The 23,196-nt window shown below is 44.0% G+C and overlaps 1 protein-coding gene across 1 annotated transcript in view; it reads left to right on the top strand.

Annotated features, from left to right (window-relative positions):
- Positions 1-9,277: 9,277 nt before the first annotated feature.
- PPM1H (protein phosphatase, Mg2+/Mn2+ dependent 1H) overlaps positions 9,278-23,196 on the top strand; it is a 141,279-nt gene continuing 127,360 nt past the window's right edge. Inside the window, exon 1 of the mRNA XM_048300559.1 lies at positions 9,278-9,860. Within this exon, the coding sequence (XP_048156516.1) occupies positions 9,625-9,860 (236 nt within the window). The 5' untranslated portion in view covers positions 9,278-9,624. The remainder of the gene's footprint in view (positions 9,861-23,196) is intronic.

Raw genomic sequence — 23,196 nt, forward strand, 5'->3', positions numbered from 1 at the left:
AAATCCATGGATGAAATACCCTTTTGGTTTGGGATAGCAAAGGACAGGCACAAAGGACCAAGGACAAGAGAGTAGCTGTGACCATGGTTCCTATTTTTTGGCTCAGGATGGATTTGTGAAAGCTGGAGCTTGTAAACCTGGGCTGAGCAGTCCCCAAAATTTCCCCATCACGTCCACTGCCAGCCCCACGCTGTACTGGGCAGAAGAAGGCAGCAAGCAGCAGTAGAGTTACTTTACTCATGTCTTCAGGGAGACCAGAGTCAGTTTTGCTGAGGCTGGTGACAAGTTTTGGACTAGCCATGGGGTACCATGACTGCACCGCATCCTCGGAGGCTGAGGCATTGTGGCAGCCATGGGCAGCGAGCCCTTGGCATCTCCCTGCTTCAGGCAGGGCTTTAGAAAAGAACTCAAGTGGAGGGTAAAGGAGTGTGAAAACACAGGACAAAAGGAACTGCCCTGCAGCACAGTGAGAACTGTTTTCAGTGGCTAAGCTGAAAAACAATTGGCAACAACCATCGTTAGGTGATGGCATGCTAATTATTCACTCTCATTACTTGAATGTATTTGAGGTGCATGTATCACTATCAAAAGAAGCTCCAGTTCCATAGAAATAATTAAATATTTTTAAAAAATACTTTAAATTAGAAAAAAATACCACTGTAGACACAGATGTGCAATCACAAATAATTATTTTTCCAGAAGGTCAGCATATTTATTCTATGTCAGCTATCTGGTGGAAGATCATGATTCTTGCTTTATTGCTTTAAATCTGTTAAAAAGCATCTTTTCTATTGGGTTTCTTAGGTTGTTACACACAATAGTTGAAAGACCATGACCCATAAAAGCCAGAGGTTAATGTGATTTTCAGATATGTCAGCTGGAGTAAGCAGAAGGTCATGCAGATTGCCTATTGTTGTGGCACTGTGTTTGCTTAGGACATTTCCCGTGGCTGCCTTGGCCGCGGAAGCAGAGATATTCAGACAGTCCTGTTTGAACTTTTTCCCCATCAGCTCATTCCAGAACTGAACTGACTTCCCCTGATGCAACCTTTCCAGTGCCTTTTTTTTTTTTTTTTTTTTTGAGAGCATCTGAAGAAGCCTGGTTTCTGTGATCTTGGAAGATCCTTTAAGTTAGCCTGATTCCTGCATTACAGCACAACTGAAATGGGTCCAGTTCTCAACCAATGAAGCTCCTGAGTGTTGCTATACTCAGGATGGCCACTACTGGCACATTGTTAATGCTCTCACATGTCTCTCCCTTGACTGGCAGCACTGTACTACTGAATTAAATCCTGATTTTTCACCACTAAATCAGTCCCAATTGGGAGAAATTAAGCAGATGTAACAGTTACGTTTTTGTGCCTTTAGGAAGAATCATGAAGGGAATTATTCCATTACTATTACTACAATTACTACTACTACCACTACTACTACTACAACAACTACTACTACTACTTTTTTTAAAACTCACTCTGCAGGAGATTTTCAAAAGATACAGCTTCTAATCCATTAAAAAAAGAAGTCAAGAAAAAAGAAATCAAGCCCCAAACCCCTCAATAAATAAAATATGGTGAGGAATAATTAATTTAAATAAAACTGTCATGAGCATTAATAAGAGAGACCACTCAAGTTATAAAACAAGAGCAAGGTAGAAAGAGAGAGATGTGCTTGCCCAGGCTTAAATGCTTTAGGTCCCACACTAGTGACACAGGGTTTTGCAGAAAAAGAAGCAGATAGTATAACAAGAGAACTTTGAAGGATGCTGTAGAAGAATAGATAAAATTTATAGTATCTTTTTTCACAACTAAACCAGAAGAGCTTTTTTTTTTTACTCTAACACAACTCAATAAATATTTATATACTCACTTTTACCTCTTCATCAAACTTTTGGAAGTAACAACAAACTCTAAATACTTGCTTTTGTCTTTTTTTTTTCTTTTTATTGTCTGTTGACAAGATTCCATATATTAGTTGTACCGGTCTGAATGACAGCATATTAATATCAGAATGTCATGTATTTGCGAAAGTAGATAATCAGACTGACTATACAGAGACACAGACACATCAGGAGCAATGCTGGACAGAAAATAAAAAAGGAATGAGGAAAACAGTTTCCATATTCCTGCTTACAGAAGATGTGCATAAATCTAAGAGCTAAATGCAAAAGTAATATAATTTCTTTAACTTTGTCTGCCATCATTCACTATAGCTGTGACTGTGATTTATGAAAACATAAAACATCTGGTAAATTCAGCCTGAAGTCTAGGACCCTGGAGTTTTGACAACTTGCTCAAATATCCTACCTCCTTCCTTGGCAAAACTATGAGAATGAGGACCACATAAGGCACCTGGGATTTCATATGTCCAAGATGATATTCAAATCTTGACGTTCAGCCAGAACTGTTCATTTAATTAAAAAAGAAATATTTTTGAAAGCATTGCCTAACTCTAAGCATGATGGTTAAGGCTGTCAACAAGACCATGGCTGACATGCATTTGAAAGCCAGTGCCTGGCTGGCCTGAACTGCAGGAAAGCTTGTGCAGCAGAAGCCGCAGCCCAAATGTAGGGGCAGAATCATTATTCATGTTCACCATCTGCTCCTAAGCCACCATCAGCAGACAAGAAGCCCCTCACCCACCCACCCTGCTTAATCTTGAGACAGCCCCATGTAAGGAGTGTCTGCAGTGAAGGCAGCTGGCAGGTTACTCAAAAATTCCCCTCCATGTGGTACATACAAATCACTTCCCTGCATGTTTAACCCGTGTTTAACCCAGGCACCAGTCAAGACTATCTTGTATTCTGAAACATGCTCCTACTCAACTGGAAATGTTGAGGTAGTTGAAACACATGTACCTGTACTCAGTCAAGCTTTTAATACTGTCCCTCACCCCTACAAATACCTACATGTCCTTTAACCTGCTTATTTTCCTGTTGTCTCTGCATTGCAAACTATTTGACTAGTTTCATCTTTTTTTGCTGAGACTGTCAGCAAAAGTGTTGCCAGTGCTGACATTTTGAAGCCTCTCACAACATCATCAAGGCAAGATGTTCTTTCACAAGAGCCAGGGCAAAGGAGCCCCAGAGAGAATATAATCATTTTGCTCCACCTCCCCTATGAAAAGCTGCCAACAGAAGCACATAAACAAACTAATCCCTACTCCATCCCATTATTAGCAGATTTAGCTACAGGCATTCAAAAGGAGCAGATAATGGGAAGTAAGAAGAGACTGTAGAAGCAAAATCATAATGATGATGCTTATTGTGAAATTAGAAAATTATTTTCAGGATATTCGCAGATAGATTCTTGTAGAAAAAGTCATTCTGTAGCCTTTGGCAAATGTGACACTCTGGCAGGCTTATGGGCAGCTTATGTTGAAGTATTTATTTTTATTTATATAGATTGGAAGAAGTGTTATGATTTTGTAACATCTTTTGCTGTGATTGCTAGTCAGTTAAGATCCCTCCTCAGAGCCTTTTTTCTGCCTAGGTATGTAACTGAAGGCTGCTTTCATGCAGCTCATAACGTTGCATTTATTAGTCCTTCACTGTGAGAAGGGATATGAACCCACTTTTCTGGCATGAATACTTTCACCACTCAGCTGTACAGCGAATTTTTGAGTAAGGACAGGGCTGCGACAGGGCTTCGCTTTGTATCACCTCCGAAATATTTCTGGGAAGGTGCAGAAAGAATGCGTCTGCAAAAGCAGGAGGGGGAGGCTCTCTTGGGAAATGGGACACCAGGGCTCCAGCCCCTGCTTTGTTAAAGCCATCCTGATTCAGTACAACACTGCTCTGAAATACCTTCTCTGCCCTGCTGGTGAGAGAATTTTTTTAATTCCTAAAAGTACAGGGTTTTAGCCATTCAGCATGACCAAGAACAAAGGTAATTCTCCACATGCATGGAGTTAGGAGTGGAGCAGACAACTTTGGGCTCCTGTTCCTGCCTGCCATCCTAGGTCTCCTGATGAGTCCATGTTGTATATTAGCATGAAACCCACGTGTACAACTAGTTTCACACTAGCCTAAAAGAAACTTTGTATATTTGCTTGCCCTTCCCATGCCCCCAACTCACACTGCGCTTCAGCAGGTCTCTGATATATGCAATACTCTGAGGAGGACCTGCAGATGAAAAGCATTGGGCCATGAAAGGTGAATCCAGGTATAGCCACTGTAGCCTAACAAAGAAAAAATACTTACAGGTTTTGGTCACCTTGTGGTTAGGACAGCGGTAGAAAAAGAACATTTCACCCTAAATTTCATTCTGGAGAATAAAATATATGAGGGCTTGGCCTTGATACCATTTTGTGGACTGACACTTTGGGTAGCAGCCTTCATTGGGACTATCCAGCTCATTCTCTGTGGGGGACTGGATTGGACCACAAAGCCTAGGGACCATCACACTAACCATGCTCTAATGGAGATGCTCTCTCTGAGCTTCAGTTGCGGAAGTCTCTCAAAAGGAAATCCGCGTGTGAAATTAATATTGACTAGAGGATTGTGCAGTAGAAATCAGGTATAGCAGAGGAAAGATACCACTTCAAGTATTGCTAACATTTATTTATTTTTAAGTTTAATTGGTGCTTCTGCATGCAAACTGGCAAGAGCACCAACAGCTTCCATCTCATCAGCTCTTATAAGCCTAGAAATGCTGGGGGTTGCTGCAGGCAGACAGAGATCGGGTATTGCGGGAAGTAGGATTGATGTCTTAATAAGAGGCATTTTGTCTGCACGTCACTATAATGCTTCAGGCACTGTGCTTCTGAAGGGCCTTTCTCTGGAGATAAAGAGCTTCCTCATGCTAATTAAAGGTTGCACAGTCCTTTTGAAAAGGTAAGAATAACTTCATTGATCACCACATGACGTGGTAATCTTCCTAAGTAGAATCATATGCAAAAATAAGGCTTTAAGTGTTTTTTGTATGGGGAATTAACAGAGAAGTGCAACCAATTCTTCTGTCACAGCTTTTTTCCCCCTGCATATACAGATTCATCCCATAATGCCAAGCACCTATTCTGACACGCTCTCCGAATTTGTTCAGCAGCTCAGTTCACACCTGTGGATATTGACTACATCTGTGATAAAATGACCCAGAAGTTCAAACCTGCAGAAATGGTGCATTCGTCTCACATTGGACCTACTTCTTCTCTCACCAAAGTCTTAGGGAGCTTCTCCATTGCTTTTATTCAGAGCATGAAAAGCACAGGAAAAAAAACCTTCCGGTAAGCAAGCCACATAAGGTATAAACAAAGTACAAAAGCTAGTGAGAGTTACACTGTTGAAATAAATTCCACATTCCTATGAGGCAGAGCCCCAAGTATTGCCATATTATGCAAGAGAAACAAAAAAGGGCCTGCACCAGAAATAATTTTTATTATCAGAAAAAATTTAAACATGTCAAGTCAATGCACTTTCACTGGATACACTTCCAGCTAGTCCACATAATATATTTTCTGCTCAAGTACTCACAAGCTAGAACCAGAATCCTTACAGCCAAGAGGATATTTCATTTTACAAGCTTTTCCTTTATTTAACGTGAATTTTCTTACAGTTCTCTAAAAAGTAGCTACAAAGGCAAAAATAAGACACAAGGAAATGGAATGAAGCTGCATCAAGGTAAGGTCAGATTGGACATTAGGACAAGTTCTCACTGAGAGTGTGTCTGGTCACTGTGATAGGCTCTCCAGGGAATTGGTCATGGCATCAAGCATGTCAGAGGTCAAGGAGCATCTGGACAATGCTCTTAGCCACGTGGTTTAGCTTTAGGTAGTACTGCAAGGAGCAGGCAGTTAGATCCCATGATCCTTATGGGTCCTTTCCAATTTTGAGATATTCTGTGGTTCTATATAAAAATAATACCTACAGAGATGTTATGACAGCCCTACGAATTTTTTTGCTGTCTGTATTTGTCTCGTTTCCCCCTGGTTGTGTGGAATAAGTTGATAGCTGGAGGGCAGGGCTACAACTCAGAGGCATCTCAGCAGCCTGGAGAAATGGGCTGACAGGAACTTTCTGGAGTTCACCAAGAACATGTGCAAAGTCCTGCAACTGGGATGGGGAAAACCCATGCAGAGGACTGATGGTAAAGAAGGCATCTTCACAGGAAAAGGCCTGAGGATCCTGGCAGGCAATAAAGTGAGTATCAATCACCAGTGTGTCTTTGCAGTGATGAAGGGTAAACACATATTGGGGTGTATTAGCAAGTGTCATGGGAAGTGATCATGCCCCTTTGAATGGCACTTGTGAGAGTATTCTGTCCAGTTTGGGGCTCCCAGATGACCTACTGCAGTGAGGCCAGCAGTGGGCCACCAAGGTTCTGCAAGAAGATGCTGAGATAAATGGATTTGTTCAGCTTTTAGAAGGCAAGGCTAAGAGGAAGAAACCTTACTGCTGCCTTCAACTACCTAATAAGAGAGTATAGAGAAGGAAGAATTGTATTTTCAAAGGTGAATGGTGATAAGAGGCAACAGACACAAACTGCAACAACAGAAATCCCAAATAGATGTCAGGGGAAAAAAAAAAAGAATGGATGGTGGAATACTGGAACTGGTGCCCAGAGAGGCTGTGGTATCTCCATTGTGGAAAATCTATCCTTGGAAATACTGAAAACTTGACTGGACAAGTTTCTGGACAATATAACAAAACTTTAAAGTTGGCCCTGCTTTGAAAAGGAGCTGGAGGACATGATCTTCAGAAGTCATCTCCAATCAGAATTATTTTATGCATGAAAGTTTAGAGTGTTCTTTGTGTGAATCTGTTTTCATTATGATTAAAATTATTGAATTTGTTGAATGCTGAATACAATGCATGACAAGGTGGCATAATTCAGATGCTTCAAAGAGCTCATATGAATGTGTTTCTGGCCCACATGTAGCTTCACTCCCTGGCATGGTTAGCCATTCAGAGAGAAAAGTAGATTTACCCCAATGTCTCAAATAAGTTAACATTTTAAAAAACCTGTCATCTTTCCTTTGCATTAGTCATGGGATTGCAGAAGGACAGAGAGTCAATTTTCAAATATTTGCATAGAGAATTCAGCCTCAAAATTTTATTTGAACTCAATATCCAAACGTTTAAAGTTCTATCCACCACCAAAGAAAAATGTCTGGCTTGGACCAGGCAGACCATAGGCTAGGAGATATGGGGAACTTGCTGAGCCCTGCAGGGACTGACTATTACTTCCTTTGAGAAGTGAGGCTTCACTTCTGAGTCAAAAGGGAACATGATCCTCTTTCCCAGAGAACTGAAATCAAGGCATCTCTGTACTTTTCAGTATGAAGAGGCCATATCACACCTGTTATACTGTTGTATCATTACAGCATTCTTGTACCAGAGGTAAGCATCCACAGAATCTGAAACAGTGCGCAGATCTGTTTTGAGTGGTGAGCTGCTAAGCTGTCTCCCCATATGTCTGATCTGAGCTTTTCCTTGTCATCTAGCAGAGATAATAATTTAAACTCTAACAAGCCCACACATATTCCTTCATATTTCTCCCTCATGTTTTGTGCAGAATAGTGACTGCAGCATGGGGCCAGAGAACAAACACTGAATTCTCTCTGAGTTTTAGTCAATGATATTTTTCAAAGCCTTTGGGTCCAATAAACTGCAAAGTCTAGTACATTGGCACAGCTTCTCTAGAAGTACAGTTGATAACCTGTGAGGGATAGAGGGATACATGTCAACTTCTGCTCATGTCCCTCTTCTCACTACTGTCTTGTCTCAGTGGCTGGTCCTATAAGCATTAGTGAGGGAAATGAGTGCTGGAGTACCTGTCGGATGAAAAAACAGAGGCCGTCCAGCAGACAACAGATAGTATAAAGAGATTGTCTTGGGTGGAAGAAACTGGGAATTAACTAAGAGAGGTTTACTGTTCCTCAAAATACTTGTAATATCAACCCTGGAAATAAGTAAACAAGAGATAGGAAAAATAAACACCTCATGCTAAAGGAAGTGTATCTGTAATGCTTAATTAGGAGTAGATACATTTCCAATTCTACTTTAGAAGGCACTTAACATGCTCTTAGCACCTCTGTTCTCCAATATACTTTTGGTTCTCTAGACTTTATTAATAGACAACTTTATCATAAAAACAGGTGAGTGTAACAACAGCTTTACATTTCTTATGTCTGTATGTAAGGAACCTGTAGCAAACACAGGCATTGTTTGAACTCAGTTCTCAGGATGTTATTTAATAATAAGAAACTGAACAAGCTCACAGGACTCATTCTTCAAACCTTTGTGTGTTGAGTTTTATGCCAGCTGGTTTCTAGTATGAGCCAGCAAGATGATGGCAAATCTTCCCCACTATATGTATGCCATGTATGACGACTAACCAGCTTTCTCCTGCTAAGTTCCAGTACTGCACTACTCTCATGGTTTGCCGTACCTACCTGCTCCATTTCGCACTGCCTTTCAGTGAGACTTACAGCTCTCAGGAGTGCTGCAGAATCACAGGGCACCGACAGAGCCTTGCTTCAGAGAACAGACTTCCTACATGCTCCTGCTCCATTCCTACATTTTCTCAAAGCTTGGCACACCCAAATCTGCAACCGTTCCACAGATTTGGGTGACCACTACATGGAACAGACCTCCCAGTTTGTTTATTTCTTTTTTTTTGTTTTTAATTGTAGAAGAGCATGACATGGTCAAAATTACACAAGAAGAGAAGAAAGGGTTAAAACATCTATGTCCTCAAATTTGAAGATGTTTGGCCCCGTTCTTTCACTTTTGCTCCATGACAGCATCCTAAACGTCCGGCGGTGCGCGGAGGAGCCCGGGGGCTGCCACTCCGTCACCGCTGACCGGCGGGAGGGCACGTCCCCGGCCTCCCCCGGCACGCAGGGGGAACCCACGGCAGGCCGGCAGCAGAGCTCGCTTTCGGCCACGGTCCCCAGTTCTCTTTTCTAACAAACGGCTCTGTGGGGAAAATATCCTTGGTGTGTTTAAGCAGGAGAAGGCAAGTAAACCCTCCAAGCGCGAGTCTTGCTCCGCAGGATCAGCGGGCTCTGCCGGGGCTGGGACGGCGTTGGCTCAGCCCAGGGGTAGCAGGGACAGCGCACTGCGGGCGGCGATGTCCAGCCCCCGCTAATGGAAGCCCGAGCGACTAGGCGGGAGACGCCTCCCGGGCAGCTCATCCCGGAGGCGGCCGCGGGCACGACCGCGGGTCGCGGCTGCATCGCTGCGGGCAGCCGGGGGCGGCCCCGCCGGGCCCAGGCTCCGCCCGCCGCGCACCTGCCGCGGGCCGCCCCCCGGCGCGGGTAGGCGGGCGGGGGCGGGGGCCGGGGCCGCCCGTGCCCGGCGTGTGCCAGGAGCCCGCCGGTGCCGCAGGAGGAGCAGGAAGCGCCAGGGCGAATCCAGCCGCGCTATCACATGACTCAGCAGCCGCTGCCGCCGGGCTGAGTTCACCCAGCGCCGCGCCGGGAGGGGGAAACCTGCAATGAGGCCTCGGCCCCGCGGCTGCCCCTGAGCCCACCGTCCTCTCGCCCGGCTCCGCGCGGCCCGGCGCCCCCATTGCGGGAGCGCGGCGGAGGTGCCGGAGCCGCCTCCGCAGCGCTGCCCGCCGGCGCGCCCCGCTCCCCGCCCTGCGCGGCGGCCCCGGCGCTGCCGCCGCCGCCGGCGGGGGGTACTATGCTCACGCGGGTGAAGTCCGCCGTGGCCAATTTCATGGGCGGCATCATGGCTGGCAGCGCGGGCGCCGACCACGGCAGCGGCGCGGACTTGCCCCTCCGCTTCCCCTACGGGAGACCCGAGTTCCTGGGACTGTCCCCGGACGAGGTGGAGTGCTCCGCCGACCACATCGCCCGCCCCATCCTCATCCTCAGCAAGGACACCCGGCGCCTGCCCTGGACCACGGGCTACGCGGAGTGAGTACGGAGCACGGCCGCCGCGGCGAGCAGGTGGAGCGCGGCCGAGCCGCTGCCCGCGCTCCCGGGCGCACCGGCGGCGAAAGGCGGCGATGCCGAGGGAGCCCCCGGCGGGGGCCGGCGCTGCCGGAGGCGGGGGGAGCGCAGCCCCGGGCCTGCGCGGCGCCGCGGGCAGCGGGAGCGGCGGGGGGAAGATGCAGAGGGGGGGAGCGGCATCCCCGGCGCCGTGTGTCCGGCCCTGGCCGTGGCTCTGTACCTGGGTGGCTCCTTCCCGGGAGCCCGAGGATGCAAACGGCCAGCTGCCCTTGAAGGTCCCCGTGGGAGTGGCCGGTACCCGGATCGGCGAAGGATGGCAAGGGGCAGCACCGGGCTCCCCTACCCGTAGTGACGGCTCCGGGGCCGCAGGGGCCAAAGATGGGGTACCCGCCGGTGAGCAGCAGTCTCGGTCCTTGACCCTGGAATAAGAAGGGCTTTTGGTAGGGAACCCAGTTTGGTTTGTGCGTGTGTAAATACTTCCCGCTGCCCAGGAATAGTGAAACGTGTGGGGTTTGGGACACCTTCCTGTGGACCTGACAGCCGTTGTGCTCGCTGGTGGTGACTGGTCACATATCTCCCAAAGTCTTTCTAGTTTGGGGGGACGCTTGAGGACCACAGGCTCCAAACTGAAAGAAAAAAAAATCCGTTGGCTAGCCCTTAAACTGGGCTTTCCAAATGGTTTGTTGCCCTGACTCACTCATATAATGGTATTTACTTTAGAGGGTGTCTGATCAGGACCTGGTTGTAGCCTTGCCAGCCAGATAAAAGGCAGTGTGCCTTTGGATGCATCCAGCTGGCAGTGGGAGTAGCTGCGGAGGCAAGGCATGTCCTTGCACTTGATTCCTTTATCGGTAGGCACATCGTTTTCCTTGAGGATTCTGGGTGCAGGATTCAGTATTTGGTTTCTTTCTGTTACTGCTTCTAAGTCTTGAGCATGTCTGGCGATCCATGTTGCTACCAACTCAGAGATTACAGAAGTTGCTAAGATAGCCCTTCCAGACTACAAGTTGTTTTGCTATAGTCTCTTCAGACATACATGAATTCCCCAAAAAACTATTGCAAAAACTACAGTGAAGACTTCATCTTGTTAATGAGCAATCACTAGCTTTATTTAAAAGGTTGTTACATCATTGGGGATGCTGAAATGGGAGATTTAAAGAGAGATTTTAATGACAGATTTAAAGAATTTGAAATTGGATTGTTCTCCTTAGATTATTACTAAAGAATTGAATAGATTACTGAGCAAATTCCCCATGAACTGTAAGTTTAAATATTTAAAAGTAAGCTCTAATTGTTCTGCCACTATAATAGTCCCTTGAAAAGCACTTCTTTACCAAAATAAGTACATGCTGCTATCTTCATCTTAGGTGATGTTCTGTGGCTTTCAGCAAGTAACTGTAATTGCAAGTTGGTGGCAAAGTGGAAGGGAGGTTCTCTGGATCCCAGGTGTGTGCATCCGATGAGCGTCACCTGAGACTGCTGGGGCAGAAAAATGTGCGTGCTGGAAAGTGAAGGTTCAGGTCAACCCTGTTGATAAAACCTGATGTGAGAGTTTGGAGACAAAATAAATGGCTCTGGTGGTCATGAAAGCAGAACATACCAGGATTGTTTTCATATACTTGTTGCTCTTCCTTCTTGAGCTTTGAGCAGCTTGGTTAATTGGGAGGTGTAAAAAAGTCACTAGCTTTCTCAGTTCCCGTTGTTATCTATGTGAAAAGAGGTTGCCTTTTTGTTTTTTCTCTGGTGGTTTTTTTGTTGTTGTTTTGTTTGTTTTTGGTTTTTTGTCTCATCCCCTTCCCTTGCAGTTACTGGCTCTAGTACTGGTGGAGCAGATCTAAGGGAAAGGTGGTACTTTTTAGAGAGAACTAGTGAATGTGTCTCTACCCTCTTCCCAGAAGCATGTATATGATGTTCCAAAATTTGGGTTCATTGTAACCAGAAGTTACCAAAATGCTCGCTGTGAGAAGCTGACAGGAAAGCAGTGCCACCAAAACTGCATTGTTTTCCAAAGGCAAAGCATTAATAAAGAAGAAGAAGAAGAAAATATGGACAAACTCAGATATACTAAATATGACCTTTTTTTTTTGTTTTACTCATACTGAGCTACTACTAGGCTTTCTGAAAATAATTGCAAGACTTGCTGGGAGATGTGTTGAAACTATGTTTTTCTTTTGAAACAGGTTTGAGTTATATAGAGAAAGGAAATGGAAAAAGTACCAGGAAGATGAAATTACTATTACACATATTCTGAAGTTTGTTGGCTTGGGGAAAGCAGGGGATAAAGTACTTTTATGCTATTATTTAGCATTTTGTTAGTGTCGATATTAAGGAAACCATCAGAACAATGTTTGCCTTTTGTTACAATACAAGTGAGCCCTTACAAGAATGTTAGGAGGAAGTTTGGTGTCCTCACAAGCAGCTTGTGATGTAACACAAAGGTCAGCTATTTAACTCACATTTTGCTAGTTTGCTTTGGTATGAAGATGTGAGAGAAAGGCCATACCTGCAGTGTGCTGAGGTCAGCTTCCCTGAGCTATTGCCTTTTCTGCGTTTTCATGTTTTAGCAAACCAGCAAAAGTGATTTCAGTGTTCTGTTGGTTGGGATGCCTGTGGACACAGGGAGTTTTACTTCCTGAAGCTAATGAGAGGTTTGTTGTAGACTTAGTAGGTGGAGATTTGGCCCAGAAGGTATAAGGAGAGTGTGTGCCACCTCTACTTTGTCTGCCCTGATGTTGTGAGCCATTGCACAGTGGGGTTTGAGTCAGTGGATTTATGTTCCACACCCAGCACCAGCATCTGTCTCACTATCTTCAGGAAGAAAATTTGGCTCTGAGAATAGGTCACATGGAGGCTTAGTTTCAGGAAAGCATTTGTAGTGTTTGTGTTCTTTAGTTGTAAAACATGTCAGTTTACAGATGATACTGGAGTTCCTTGATGTCGTCATGTTGGTATTTCATCCAAGCTGGAGAAGGCATTTTGGGGTTAGACCTGGTTCCCATGCAGGACTGAAGCAGTTTGTATGTACAAAATAAGCATTTTTTTGTAGGGGATTCCTCTTGTTTCTTTGATCCCTGAGGATTATTGTTTCTTACTAAACAACATATTGACAAAGTATCTCACCCTGTTGACTATTTCTTTTCCCTAGTATCTGTGTGGTATGTGCCTGTTCATCTGACTTATTCCCCTGGAACAAGCACTTCTCCTCCGCTCCACTTTCTTGCTCCTTTTGTAATGAACATTTTTTGTAACAGGTATTTTTGCAATATTGCTCATTCATGTCATATATTTTAACATATTTTTTAAATTACCTACTTAGTTCTGCGATATTATGTAGTGAAATGTAAATTAGCCTTTATTTTTTTATTATTAACTCTCCCTCTTTTAATGCTGTGATCGTTATGAAAAACATTTGCCTGTAGGCAGGCAAATGAAATCTTCAGAAACCTATTTGGTGCTGGGATAAAATATCATTGCTTCCTGAAATTTTGGTGAGAATCCCATAGGGACTCAGCTTCCCTTAGTAAGCAGCCTAAAAGTTGTCTTCTGAAGTGACTGGCGTGCACATGTCCCTTCCTTGCATGGGAGACCTGAGACCTTGAATTTTGTAGTACAGGATGGCAAAAGGCCAGCTGATGTTTCAAAGAGATACTCTTATACTAGAGACACTTGTCTAATGGTCATCAGGCTCCATAGAAGCAAAATTAAAATTGTATCCCACATCCAGTAAGCTTTTTAATTGTCTTTAAAGGTATCGTTTTATTTAGAAATAAACTCTTCATTTTTTAATCAAGGGTGTCTTTAACATAGTCTTCTGCATGCGGTTAGCCGGCATGCATCAGGAATGTCCCTGGGAGAGGGTAGTCTGTTAACAAACGTTCTTTTAAGTCTGCCTTTAATCCAGAGGAGTAAGGAGATTTGCTGCTCTCTGAAAAGTTAAGTGATTTATTTGAATAAGGGAGGGTGGGAGGGATCCTGCCTCACACTTTATTTACTCACTGCCCTCCCTCTCCTCTGCAAGCAGCTGCACTTCCAAGGCCATGGGGATCTCTTCTAGAGTTTTCCTTGTCTGAGCCACGAGCTGGCTTCTGAGCTTCTGCTTGGATTGCCCTGTTACTGGGAGGGAAGTTTCTTCTTTGGTCCCTTCCTGTGCTGTTTTCAGTTGTGACCTCTTCCCTGCAGTGCTGCTGATAAGCAGCCCCAGTGTTCAACTCTGAAAGTAACTGGCAAAGTAAAGGCAGTAGCATAGAGTATGTAATGTGAAATGATTCAGATGATATTCACTGCATCTGAACTCTACCCAGAACATTATTTTTCACTGTTTCCTCTTCTGCTTTGTCTTCTTCCCTCTGTGAAGGTAGAGGATGAACTGGGTGGAACAGAGCCCTTCTCTCCTGGTTGAATTCCCTTGACTACATATGGCAGGATAAAATAAATGCTACATTTGCAAATGACGAAGAACTAGCCTGCTGCTCATGCTGGTGGAGTTGCAGAGAAACTGCAACTGAGTAGCGTTTTGTGATAGAAAAAGAAGATTAGTCATTTTCCATCCATTTAAAATGTATATTCCTACAGACCAGAATGCAGTACTGTAATTGCTCTTCTAAACTGTATGAATCCTGGGGATGGGACTGTAGCTGGTTGTTTCTGTGTCCTCTGTGTTCCTCTCTTTGCTCTTGCTTTTCTGCCATCTCTTTGGAGAACTTCAGAAGGTACTGTTAAATACACTTAAGGGACAGGGGGAAAGATTCAATTGCATGTTGTCTGTGTCCTCATGCAAAAGAGAATTTTGCCCGCCTTTTTAATTTGCTTTTTGAAAAATTCTAAATGACACTTCAGATACCTTTGCAGTTTCGAGTTACAATAGGTTTCCAGAAACTTGACTTTACTGGTATGTGTGTTTCTTGGCTTAAAAAGTCAATTTATTATCCCAGCAGTGACTTTTGTTTGATGGGACAAAGTCCGGGCTGTTTTTCCGTACTGTTACATTTCAGAGATACTGTGGTTTCTCTGCTCTGCAGGCCTGCAGTAGAAATTACATTTTCTCTGTGGTGTTGGTGGCTAGTGACCCATAATGAACGCAGCGTTGTAGGTGAAGCATGATGACCATCTCCTTCTACAGCATTATTACAGTGGCAAGTTGTTACAGTTCACAATGAAGAGGGGGAGCAGTTAATGGATTTTTTTTTTTCTTCTCAATGTACTCGATTTTTTTAAGGCTGATGATATTGCATCATGTTTTCTCATGCTGTTACTTAGCTTGTAATGAATGTACGTGAGAATTGACTGGAGGTTTTTATTAAAATATTTTCCAGCATTTCTCAGTGATCGTAAATATTTTGGGGAGTTAAGATAACACAGAAGTATTTGTCTACCTTTTGTGTTCTGTCTAGACCAAACTACTTATACAGATGCTAAGCATTTTAATAACAATATGAAGCAGGTGAAACCTTAACATGTCTGTGCGCTGAGGTAAGGCAAAACACAGCAAATGAGAAAATATTCCTGAGTTGAATATTATGATGTTGGAGGATAGCATAGGGCTTGCAACTACTGATTGCTTATTCTAATCCCCGTTGCTTCTTATTAACAGAAGATAACAACACCACAGTCCTGCTCCTGTGAATTGGAAGTGATAGTCTTTCTAACCCTCACCTGGGAGCATGACTCATACCCCATCGGTAAACACATTTCTTGTGTGTGTTCTGTTTGGTACAAATTTCAGGAGGATGATACTCCTGGGGAAAGGAATACTTTTTTTCATCTTGTTCTGTTTGGCTGTCTTTTCCGGTTGTGTACACAGAAATAATGAATTACTTTCCTTTTTAAACTTTAAAAAAAATTGTTTGCAATTCTCTTTGTCTAGATGAAAATATTTTTATTCTTTTTGTAGTTCAGAACATAAGACTGAGTAGGACCTGAAGAATGAACTAAAAACTCAAGTCCCATACATGTAGCTAAAGACAACTGAACAGTCTTCCTCTGTATGAATTATTCTTCTGTGCACATTATAATGTTAACTTTAATGTATATTGCCTGGCTCTTGTTTAAACCTGGGTTCAGCCTACAGAAATCTCATGATAATTTTAAGAGCTTCAGAAATCCCTTTCCTTATGCAAGAGCTTATGCTATAGCATCTAATGTTTATGTAATGCCCTAATCTGCCAAGTGCATTGTAAATAATATTTTCAGAATAAACTTGGAGAAAAATGTACATGTGTAAATGGACCGGTTCTTCTAAGTGAAAAAAATGCAGCAGTGAGGATAAGTTTTGGCAAGAGATTTGATATGAATGTGGGGAATGAATCTCAAGTTTTAGGTTCTGTGTTTTGATGACACAGTTATTTTTCCTGCTGTTGTGTACTTGGCTTTTCCTATGTGGCCTCTGACTTCTTAGAACTTACAGGGATAAAAGGAGAAAAATAGAAAAAGGATAAAAAAGGTAAACGATGCTCAGGTATTTTTAATACTGTCTAAGTTGCACAAGCATGATTTCTAATGAGACAAGTATGAAATTCATGCCTCTAAGCTAGTCCCTCTATTGCTACTCCCTCAGAGGCTTAAGACTAGTACTGTCTCACATGTTTCTGAAAGGCTTCCTTGAGCACGGTCCTAGCTTCTGACACCAGAGGGTGACTATGTCCTCCCAGGTGACTATGTCCTCCCTTCCTTTGGACCCTTCTGCCTTGGCATAGGTGGCAGTCAGCAGATGTTACTGGCAAACACTCCAGCTTTGTTCATTTGTCTCTGTTGCAGCTGCATCACTTGGGGTAGGTGTAAGTGGGAATGGCTTGGCACAGTTATCATCACGACATAAAGTAAACTGACAGGGCTGTGGCCCTCGGGGTGAATGGCTTTGAGCCTGTGAATGTGATCAAATGAAACATGCTCAATTTGACCTTGAAAGGAAGCAGTGCTGCAAAGCACAGGTCATTCCTGTGATGGGATCTGTGTGCCGCTTGAGAAAGAAAGATGGTTTGTGGGTTTAAGGATGGGTTAAGTCAGCTTCGTGAGCTGAATCCCAAATAAGACTTGGAGTGGGGGAGCGCTGTTAATGAGTGCAGGGAGATAATTTAGGCAGGGAAGACATAGCTACTTTGCTGTGGCATGGGGCTGCAGTAGTTGCTGTATCTGTGATGGAGCAGCATTTGCAAGGAAGATAGAGACTCCTGAATCACATCTAACCTGGATCTTTATCCACTACCCCTTGGATTTCTGTTCTGATTGAATTTGCAGTTCTAAAATGCAAGAGGTCCTATTGGACAGCAGCACCTTTGTATTAACTGTGCCTTTTGTTGTCTCTGTCTAATGATTTTTTTTCTTCCTTCTTGTTAAACAGAAAGAGAAAGGTGACTTCTCAGAATTGGTTCCCATTGGGTCAGGCACAATACTTGGTAAATACTTGGTAGGGTATGTTTGGGATGGCCAGCTACAATACATGTATTATCCAGAGTGGTTTTGTGATCAGAGGTCAGGTGGAGTGGGTCACCGTTTCAAGTGCTTGGGGCACAAAACAGTGAGCAGGGCTGGTGAGAGAAATCCCAGCTTGTGTCAAGCCAGTCTGCCCCTCAAATCCAACAGATGTGGGATGGAAGTTTTATTGCATGGTAATTACAGAGGGTCCAGCACGTAGGAGATGGCCAGCAGGTCCGTTGAAGCCATCTGGCTTCCCCACTGCTATCTCCCCAATCCAGCAGCACACTTGCTGTCTAGTAGATGCTGCCAGCTGTACTTCGGGCTGTAAGTGGCAGGGTGCTAAGTGGTTGATGATGCATGAGCTGTTCAGTAGGTGAAGCTCATAAAATGGCTGGAGGCAGGTGTGATTCCTCCTCCCAATACTGTATGTAAGGCAAGTGTTTGTCTGAAGAGTTTAACGTTCTCCAAGTAAATACTGCACACAGTATTTCATCAGGGGGAAGCAGTGCTAGGGTAAAGCCAGCCAAAGGGATGTCTGTGGCTCTTGATCACAGCATGGTTTAATTGCTGAAGTCTGAGTGGGGGAAGGAGATATGTAACACCAAGCTGAGGCAGTCAGCATTACCAAGTGCAGTGGGTAGTGCAGGAGGGGATGTGGGCAATGCGTAGTTGGGGAATGCCAAAATATGGACCCTGTACATAACTTAGCAATCACACTGATTTAAGAAAGAAACTCAGATAAGAAGAGGTTTTAGTGGGTTGTAGCCAGCAGGCAACTTTCTGACACGAAGTAGAGTGGCAAATCTAGAGCTTCGCCCATTTTTTGGGATCTATATTCAACACAGTGAGGCTTAAGGGGAAGAGAATCTGCTGAGGGAGTCTAGAGCTGCTTGAGGTACAGGGATATGGGCAGTGCTGTGTCTGCAGAGAGCCTCTGGCTTGACAGAACTGAAAATCTTGTGTGGCCTACATGGGGACCTAAATGAACCTTCTCTAAGACAAGCAGGAGTTGAGTGGGTCTGGTCCCCCAAGATCATGTCAGCCTCTCCCTCCTCTGGCATGGGGAGATCTGTCTGTCCATTGCGGTCACGTGTCATAATGCCAGCTTGTTTTCAACTCTAATGAACGATGTCAGACCCTGTAGTACCTTTCCCTCTTATGAAAGCAGATCTGAGGTCTTGGTGGTGACTGTGGCTTAAAGGTGAATAACCATTTCCAGTATCTTTTTTTTCCCCTTCCTCTTTCTTCTTTTTAAAGTGCTACCCTAAGGTGTAGTCAATCTTGACTGATTGTTTTTGATGCTGTTCAGGCTCTTTTGCAAGCAAAAATAATGACACTGAAACTGTGATTTGAGGCAGCCAGCTTTGCGTGATTTCAGGGAGAAGGGGGTGGGGGGGGAAGATTAGGAGACTGTGCCATGGCCTTTATGCTTTCCATGGTGGTATTCTGCTACAATAAGGGAAGGAATACACTGAGCTTTGATTGCATCTGATATCCTGCATACCACTGCTCCAGAAATCCTGCGGCAAAGTGTCCTTGGACTGGCATTAGAGGTCTGTGAGATTGTCCCTTTATAGGCATAGCTCTGTTTCCAAAGTCTTTGCAGTTAATTTCTTCTTTTATTTAATCTGCTGGTCCCATATCTAAGTGCCTTTTGTGCTGTCCTGTCTGTGTATCTACCCCGTTGCGTAAAGGTACAGACAAGAGGTGAGTTCTTTCCTCCTCTCTGCTCCCCACTGTGAGCCCTTCTGGGTTTCTCTGATTTATTTCTCTGTCCTTTGTGTCCTGTTATGATAATTTCTGCTTTCCAAACTCCCTGCAAGGAGCAAAAAAGATCCAGCTTCAGCCAAGTTCTGCAGCAGATCCTTTTTTTTTTTCCTGCCAACATTGATTCATTCAGGCCAAGTATGATTTTTCTATCTTTAGGTATGTGTTAGAGACCTCCTCAGAAACAGATGATGCGTAGTGCATGTTTGTAGTGCTGTAAAATACCTGTCAGTCATAACTAACAATCTGGTCCTTGGTGGAGTTTGACATTGAAGGTGGGACTGAGGACATGTCTCCAGCTCTTATAACTTGAGCAGTGCTCCATTTTGTGCAGAAGGCTTGCAAAGAGACAAAATAAGTAACCTTGCTGTTCATCAGAGATCCCTGTGTTTTCCAGCTGAGGCAGGTCACCATGTGAACCCATGGGGTTTGTTAGGTTTTGAAACAGTTTGAGTGAAAGATGGATTTGGGCAACATTTCCCCCCACCCCTCCAACTAAGTGCCACTAATATTTAAAAAAAATTTTTTTTTTCTCTTCTCTCTTGAGGGGAGTTGTTATTTTATTGTTGGTTGTGGACCTTTTTCCTTTTTGATTCATTATCTCTGCTGCCTGTCTGGGGAGGAGAGAGCAAGAAGCTGTCAAACTTAATAAAGGGCAGCAACCTTTTCTTTTTGGTTGTGAAGAGCACTCCTTAAATTGCTTCAGGCCCAAGCATTGTAACTGAGAGCAGGGTCCTCTTCAGCAGGTTCAGGGCTGCATTGGATGATCAGTTTCAAAGGCAAGAACCCCTTTGTTAAACTCCTGTCCGTGCCTTGCTGACCAGGCTCATGAAGCAGCTGAGCAGCTCTGCTCCTACCCTGGGGCGCAAAGGGTTGCACCTCCCTTGGCTCCAGTGGCCGCGGGAGGGAGCTTAGTGCCTCTTCCTCTGTCCCCTTGCATCTCTCCCACTGTTAATTCCATTGGCTCCATGTCTGTGCAGGTGGCTTGGCAGACTGAGTGAGGGTCTTGGATTTTTTATTTGTTCAGCAGTACGTGATGCTTTGCAGAAGCCTGTGCTTTAAGCGTCTTTAAATTGCTGGTTGTGTTTTTTAAAACAGCATTTTGAAGAAAGTGCCTTTTCTTCTGAATTTGTATTAAGAATCTTTGTTTCATGAATGAATGCTGAAGTTTGGAATTGAAACTAGATCTATCTGAACTAGTTTTTGTTTCTCTTTGCTGAGCTTATTTTTAGGTGTCTTGACTGAGAAAGATCAAATCCTTGAAAAGAAATGGGGAAAAAAGGAAACTTCTAATTTCCTAGGCTCAAATTTTCAATGTTTATCCTTTAGAAAGTCTAAGAGTTGTACAGTGAAACCTACATTGTATTTGTGGTGCCATGGGGGGTGGAGTATGCCTTTAGATTTTGGTATTTGGAAATGGAAAATAGTAATTATAAAGGTATCCTCAGTGATTATTGCTGCTTGTGTCATGACAAAGGTCAAAGTTTTATGTATGTATGGTTGGTTTGATATGAGTGACTTACATTTTGCAGGATGTAAACAGAAATTTTTCTCCCCTTCTTCATCTTCCCGTTTGAACAGAAAAATTAATAGTTTTTCAGCTATTTTCGTGTGTCATTTGACGATTAGAACTTGGCCATACGTGCTCTCAACCATAATGCAGGAATTGATAAGGTATTAAAATGTACACTGATCTCTTTAAACAAAGGTGCATCAGCATCACTCTTGGAGGGCAATTCCTTGTCCCTTACCTTGTCACTCCTCTCATTAATCACATCTCCAGACCTGGGCTTTCAGTTCATTTTGTTTTTCTTCTCAATATAGTTCAAGATCAGCGTCTCCATAGTGTTACAAAATCTAGATTGCAACTTCTTCAGGCCGGGGCTCCCTCTGGGGTACTTCTCAATGTCATTTTAAGGTCTCTTTATCCCTTCCTGGTAGTGCAAAGCTAGGAATTACAGTCCAGTTAGTTCCTTTGGCAATCTCTGCAGAGTAATCCCTGAAAATCCTAGGTCTGTGGATGGTAATTCTATTAGCTGTTCAGCAAGCTGAGTCTGGAAAAATGCAGCTGGTGTGTGGGAATGTGGGAAGTTCCCCATCTCTGCCTTTAATCCTGCTTTTAGAGGGGAAAAAAGTTATAGGCTAATGTGATTAGCTGTAATTCCATTCTTGCTTGGTTTTAGAAAAGTGTCTGATTCTAAATCACAAGCTAGTTCTGTGAAGTGCTTTCATAGAGGGGAGAGGGAACTATTTTGGTAACTTGGCTCATCTGTCTTTGAAAAAGCACTGGAATCAAGAGAAGAAGAAACTCTCATCGCCAGCAGTAAGTTTCTAGTTCTTGCTGCACAGCATAATTTAGAAATCTGAAACTAAGAGCATGTAAATGGAAACAGAACATAATCCTTTCAGGTGTTTAGGGGGGGGTGTGTGTGTATAAACATGGGCATGGAACAACTTAGCACACTGCAGATCACTCTTCAGGGCTTTGCAGGCCCAGAGGTTTACGTTGGGATTGTGTTATCGCCTCATACGTGACGGCTGCTGCTGCTGGCACTGGTGGCGTGGCTGGTTTAACGCAGACCAGGGATAGAGCTGTCTCTAATAAAAGCTGTGGCTTCTACCTGAAGTGAATGATCTGGAGACCTTTTTTCCCCCTTGAGGCACGTGTTTTTCTTTTTAGTGCTGAGGGAATGAGAGGATGGACTTCTGTGTGAGCACTGGTGTGAAGCGTTAGAAACGCTGCTGGGCCCTGGAGAGGGGCAGAGGCAGGAGCCCCTGTGACAAGAGTGGAGCACGCTGTGGCCTGTGTGAGCATGGACAGCACTCTGCTGTGGGGACACAGGGCAGCGTCCCCTTGTGTGAAAGGCAGAATGCAACCTGACCAGATTAGTTGTGCTCAAAGGTTCCATGCTCCCTGTGGCCCTCGTATGGGGAGAAGAAAGTGTTGCCCTCACCAGCTCAGCCTGTTTTCTTTTTGCATGAGAAAGGAGGGAGAAGGCAGGGAAATACCTTGTTCGTGTCTGGTCTGTTGGAGAAATTGGAAATGAGTGTGCCTAATCTTGGAGTCAAACACTGCCTGAACCCTCTGTAGTGAAGAGCTCTGGAGAGGATGAGGTCAAAGGACTGAACTTGTTGCGTTTTTTGTTCAAGCAGCAAATTTGAGATACTTCAGTTTGGAGAAATTGGATGAATTGAGGCTTTTCCTTGACTTCCTGACAACTTCTCCCTCCTCTCATATCCTTTCTTGCCAATGTGGTGGCAGTGACACTGGGGCAGGGAGGTCCTGGTGGTGGCTGCCCCCAGAGTCCCAGGGAAGAGAGGGAGTGTGCAGGCACTGCTGGAAGGGTGTCTGGCCAAGCAGTAACACAGCTGCTTGGTTCAGTTTCTAAACGATCGCAAGGTAGGAACAAATTCAGTGAAAAGGAGTATTATTTACTTCTGTCTCCTGTGTTGAGTTGCCTTAAGTGTTGGTCCTGTTACAATAGTTCAAATGCTTGGAAGAGATGATGCTGTAGAAATAAAATGTTGCAATACTAATCCTATAAATTTATAGGCTTAGTCAGGCTGGTGTTTTGAGAGGTTGTGTGGAACTGCCTTGTTTACAAGCAAAAACTATCACTTTGAAAGTGGTGTAAGGTACACTGCCTCTCTTGCACTTACAATCTTGGTGGTTTGGTATTTGTGGTTTAACTGCTGTGCTCTCTCACAGCTTTCTCTAAGGCCAGAAAACCTCTTTTAGTTATCAATAACTGAGTGCCTTTCACACAACAGCAGCAAAAAAAGCCTCAAAGCTCCTCCCACTATCAAATAAAGGGCGAATTTCTGTTCTTTTCCCTTTGAAACTGCTTCGTACTCCCTGGAGAACATGAAACCACTCGAAGAGTAGATGAATTTAATCTTGGAGAAATGTAGTGGTGTTTGGCAAGGATAATCTGAAGTAGTGTTACACAGGTACCTGTTTTGAAAATATAGTTACCCCTCTAGTATCGTTTCAGAGAGCATGTGTACGATCAAAGTAGGATGTGATAGTAGAAAATGGGTTGCCTCTGAAAAGTCTACTTTTAAAGCACTGTTAAGACTGTGTTCACCCTTAATTATGGGCAGCGCTAAAGAGGAGTAA

The sequence above is a fragment of the Corvus hawaiiensis genome, chromosome 4 (assembly GCF_020740725.1).
Source record: "Corvus hawaiiensis isolate bCorHaw1 chromosome 4, bCorHaw1.pri.cur, whole genome shotgun sequence".
Classification (NCBI taxonomy): domain Eukaryota; kingdom Metazoa; phylum Chordata; class Aves; order Passeriformes; family Corvidae; genus Corvus; species Corvus hawaiiensis.